Source organism: Cyprinodon variegatus, unplaced genomic scaffold (genome assembly GCF_000732505.1).
Source record: "Cyprinodon variegatus isolate N-32 unplaced genomic scaffold, C_variegatus-1.0 Scaffold2638, whole genome shotgun sequence".
NCBI classification, from domain to species: domain Eukaryota; kingdom Metazoa; phylum Chordata; class Actinopteri; order Cyprinodontiformes; family Cyprinodontidae; genus Cyprinodon; species Cyprinodon variegatus.
In genome coordinates this window covers 4007-9388 of record NW_015153091.1, presented here as the reverse complement: position 1 = coordinate 9388, position 5382 = coordinate 4007, and the positions used below count along the sequence as shown (strand labels likewise).

The 5382-nt window shown below is 42.2% G+C and overlaps 1 protein-coding gene across 2 annotated transcripts in view; it reads right to left on the bottom strand.

Moving 5' to 3' along the window:
• LOC107080999 (amphiphysin-like) overlaps positions 1 to 863 on the bottom strand; it is a 5891-nt gene extending 5028 nt beyond the window's left edge. Inside the window, exon 1 of one of the 2 annotated variants that reach the window (XM_015369208.1) lies at positions 597 to 863. In XM_015369208.1, coding sequence (XP_015224694.1) covers positions 597 to 722 — 126 coding nt within the window. In that variant the 5' untranslated portion in view covers positions 723 to 863. The remainder of the gene's footprint in view (positions 1 to 596) is intronic. The other variant, XM_015369210.1, reaches the window with a different exon arrangement.
• Positions 864 to 5382: the final 4519 nt, after the last annotated feature.

Here is a 5382-nt window from a genome sequence, read left to right as displayed (position 1 = left end):
GTATCTGATTTAAACCCAATCCCCCCCTGGGATTCTGAAAATGAATCCGATTCAAACCCTGCTCCCTCCTTGGATTCTGCAAACAGATCAGATTTAAACCCAAATCCCACCTGGGATTTAGCACATTGCTTTGAATCCAATTCATCAGGGCCTGAACAATCTGCCTTGGCAGACATTCCCCAACAGTGTTCTCTTGCTTCAGAAATATTTCTGTTAAGGAATGTGGGGTCATTTTGCTCTTCTGACTCTTGTTTGTTTGATGCACTTTCTTTGTTCTCAGCAATATTCCCATAGTCATATGAGAGTTCGTCATCGGCACTCATCCAGCCTCCTCCCTGGCCACCATCAACCCATTCTTCAGCTGTCTCATACTCTGACCCAGATCCATCTAAAGACCTGGACCTCTTATCCCCACTGTAGCCTTCGCCATCCTCAATCTCTTCACCAAATTCATTGGTGAAAAGAAGACCTGGAGTAGATTTCCTACGATATTCCTGCCCCACATTTTCTCTGCCTAACTCTACCAGGTAATTCTCATCTCTAACCCCACTAGACTGGTGGAGGTTAGAGTGAGTCAGGGTTTCCCAGCTGCTAACCTCATCTTCCTTAGCTCTGGACTCACTGTCCTGGACAGTAGTTAAGTCTCCATCTGGTAGTGAGCCTTCGGGCTTCGGCCAGCACTGAGCTTCTCCCTGAACACTGAACCGCTCTCCTTCTGGCATTTCATCCACAGTTCCTGAAGCAGCTGGGACTGCAGCTGAAGCATCATCTTCATTTGCTGGCACTGAACCGAAGTCTGCAGACCAGTCAGCCACAAATCCGGATTCATCAGCCTGTTTGAGCAAAACAAGAAACTCATGTTAAAGTTTGACCCTTGCTCTATGCAGAGCAACAGCAGACATTTATGGGCTTATTGACTGTTAGCAGCCATAATAAATAAGCTTCAGTTCACAGTATGTGTTTTAGGGTTAGATAGTTATTGTAGCTGTATGGCTGGGTAAAACTAACGCTTCTATCAAGAAACCTTTTCTGGTCCAAGAAGATCACAGGCAAATATCACATCAACAATACAGCAACCAAGTGGACTGATGCACATATTGTGCTTTCAGCAGAAAAATTAGTTTGAAGCTAAATTGTGTATCCGGCTGTGCTCTACAAGTAATGCAGGCAATTTCTATAAACATACTGCATCAAGAGTTAGAACATGTTATCTAAATTAGGTTGAGCCAAATAAAATACTGTAGTTCTCTAATGCTACGTTCAGACCACATGCGATTGAAGCAGCAGAGGCCGGTGGTCTATGGTCAACATGCATCAAGGCGCATCAGAAGGTCCGGCAGTTTGTCTAGAGCAGCAGGAGCAGCACATCTTCATGAATCTGAGCAGCGCCTCGTGAGCTTCTGAGGCATGTGATGCGCTTCACAAGCAGCAGCTGCTGGAGTTGGAAACTTTAGCTGCTGGATGCGCTGCATCAACCAATCAGAGAAGCTGATCTGGGAGCTGGCAGGGAGTCAGACGCAGCACTGCTGATGCAGAGCGCTATGATCACTCCTCTGAAACAGTTTATTAACGCCTAAATTAACTTCAAATGTAGAAACCTGCCGGCAGAATCTGTTGGCTTTATTATCCTGCTGCCTGCAGTTTGTAGCACAGACCTGAAAAACGCTAACATCTACTTCCAGCCGCCACCAACAGGAGGGGAAAACCCTGGAGAGGCGAGCGGGCCTGAGGCAGCTGCTGCTGGGGATTCCCAGTGACAGCGCAGCGCCGGTATGTGGGGGTCTGAGCGGCTCCCACAGAGAAATAATCTTTGAAGGCAGGATGGTAATCTGGATGAACTGACTGCACAGACCATGTTTTCAGGAGGACTTTCTCACTTCAACATAGATTCTAACTACTTTCTACCCGCTGATCACAGCTAATATAGCAAAGCTGCTCTCTGGCGTCGAACAGCAGCAGAAGCATCTGGACTCATTTTACTGGACGCGCCTCAAGGGCGTCCTTGATGATCTTGAGCCTTGCTGGAATTAAAATGTACAAGCTTGAAAAATGAAGCAGCAGATGGTTTGCTGGTGCCCAAAGTGCTTCCTGTGTGAACGTAGCATAATCAGATCAACAATGAGAACTGCCGTGTCTGGATGGATTACTACCGGTGCTGTTTGCTTTGTCCTCTAGAAGGAGACAGACTCCAAATATTCATAAATATCTACAGTGAGGAAAATAAGTAAAAAAAAATTGTACATTGTCATTTCTGGATTTTTTATGTCTTACAAAGTGGACATGCAACTACGATGACAACTTCAGACCCCTCCATGATTTCTAAGTGTGAGAAATTGCAAAATAGCAGGGTGAGTATGCGGGTTCAAACACTTCTTTTTTTCATTGTATAGCCATCCATAAAACAACTTTGGGAGATGCAGTGAACCCAAACAGGCTCAAGCAGCAGTATCTAGTTCATCATAGTCTATGCAGGTCCTTTACAAAATGATTGTGTTGGCATAAGACATGTCCCTGGTCCTTTTTGCATTGCTAATCCTTCCATGGAAGGGCAAGTAGAGCTGCCAATATCCACAGAGAACATGGTGACCAAACAGATGCCCCATTGGTGTGCTCTAAGAAAACAGAATCAACCAACAAAAATCTGATACTCCATATACTTCTGACAAAGGTTATTGTGAGGAAACTTCTCATCATTAAACGGTGTGATAGATTATTTGGTTTCCCAGAAATGAAGGCTAAAAATCCATTAGAAATATTAAGCTGTAGTGTTGGTAAGCCTGGGGGGCAGCAGATCCCAGAACCCCTCCTCAGGGAAACAGAAAAAGCTGAAATTTGGATGAGAAGTGTAACTAAATCCACTACATAAAGATAATGGAAATCCAGGAAGCAGAATTGTAGATATGCATAGCTGCCTTCCAAGCAGCTGACTGGGGTTCGATTCCCACTGGGGTTTGATTCCCGGCCAATGCACCAATTGTAGAAGCTCATTGCTAGAATTCTCTTATGATGGAAAGAACAACACTTGAAAACAATGAATGCCATTTTGTCCTCCGGAGGGAGGAGACATTTATTTACAATTTGAATTCCTACAGCTGTCTTAAACACTTCATAAGCTCAGCGCTACATGGTCAGACATCTCAGTTTTTTTCGCAGTCTTGCTGGTGTATGTGTGTGTGTGTGTATGTGTGTCCTAAATTGGCCTGTTTGACACTTGAACAGGAAGAAGGTGTTCTCTGTTAATGCCAACATTTCTTAGCTTACAACCTGATTGCGTGCGAATCACCAATTAGGAATGTTGAATTTGCAAAGATTGGTACGTGACCTCCAGCATGTATTAATTCTGTGTCCTGTCCACTTTATATTCTGTGTTGTTAAGTTAGTATAAGGCCTTGAAATATGTTTGCACAGTGAAAATTATATGACACCCTAACACTGACCACAGTCCTTTCTAAAGGTCTTCTTTAAACCTTTCTGTTAATACCTCAGTAAGTATACATCCCAGGGAGACACAGAAATGAGCATTTAAGAAATAGGACTGAAGCAAATGAATTCAGTTTCAATTCCATTCTATTCAGTTTATTTCTATAGCTCCAATTCACATCATGTCATCTCAGGTCACTTTCTAGATCCAGTTCACCAGATCATCCAGTCAGATTGATTCAAAGTTTTCTATCTAAGGAAAACCAGCTGATTGCATCGACTCATTGACTCTTCAGCAATCCCTCACACTAAGCATGCTTGTAGCGACAGTGGAGAGGAAAAACTCCCTTTGAACAGGAAGAAACCTCCAGCAGAACCAGGCTCAGTGTGAGCAGCCATCTGCTGAGGCCCACTGGGGTTCAAGGAGACAGAAGCAGACATAGAAAAAGAAGCATAGATACAAAAGGCGACTGTCAACCAGCTCCACAGGCGGCCCCGTCCAGGAAACGCTTTCACTGAATGACTATTTGTTTCTTTACAACAGCTCTTTTGTTTTAGAGGACTGTGAGTCCACAGTACCATTTTTTGAAAGGGATTTTGGATAATGTGTCTATCAAAATATTGAGCCTTTCTGTGTTTAGAATGTCACTAATAGAATTTCAGGAAGGGGATAAACTAAGTTAATGTGAGTAAGTCAGTAAAGATAAGTTCAAATATTTGAATTCAGTTTTTTTTATGAGGAGGGGCAGTCGCTGATATAAAGTAAACCCTGCAAGTGAGGAGCTATGGGGTGTCCACTGCAACAGAATTCAACTGTGTAACTACAGTGTTTGTTTGTTAGGCATCTTAGTTTTGACAATCTGAACACACCAATCTAAATCCCATTAAATAACAGAGAACTAGTCTGACACCCAGTGACTAAAAAGCTCTGCTCAGACACTTAAAGAACAAGCAAGAAGATAATTCACTGCAGCAGCAAGAGGACATTTCTCAGGTCTCTTGCTGAATAAAGCCACCCTTGGTTCATGCACTCAGAAAGCTCCCTGCTTATTTTGAGATGAAACGTCGTATTTCCTGTCTGTCTAATCTGGTCTTTAAAGTGGAAATGTTTTGCTTAACCAGCCGTCAGAAATGAACTTGATCTTTATCTCCAGTAGATGACAGAGGAGCGCTGTTGGTCACAAAATCAAAGAGTTGATGGGATCAGTGCATTTCATAGAATGGCTTCTATTTGCAATGAAAAAGCACAGATGACAGTCAGTGTAAATGTTTGCAGGCTATTAGTGTCAAATGATAAAGTTGTTGACATTATCTGAAGAGCAGTAGAGACTATTTATCTCAAGTCAAGATTAACCTGGGGTAGTTAGATACATATCTACAAATCTGGGTTCTACACTTCCCACCTGCACAGGGACCAGTCAGTCATAACTTGGTGTTGACTGGTTATTTCTATATGGTAATAAATATTATTATAATCAATTATAGCTGGAAATTATGACTTATAGTTTCCCTTCTAATCCAAATTGTTCCACAAATAAAATAGATTCCCACCAGGCTTATATTAGAGAGAAAAACACTAGAGGTCAGTTTATAACTGAATGCAGAAGTGGTGCAATAACCTCCATAACAGCTTCCTGAGAAGAACTCCAGCTGCATCTTAATATTTAGCACTTTGAGATTTTTCTTAATGAAAAGTGCGGTACAAATTGGATTTATTATTATTATTATTATTATTTCAAGCCAGACCTGAAGTTTATCATTCTTCCACTCATCCTAAGCTTATCCAAGCTTGGCCTGTCCTCCTAAGCTGAACTAGGGCAATACATTTACCTGAGTCAGTTCAATTGAATTCTATTCACTTTATTTCTATAGCGCCAATTCACAACACTTGTCATCTCAAGGCTCTTTACAGTTCACCCGATCATCCAGCTTACATCAGGATGTCACTTGAAACTTTTAGCA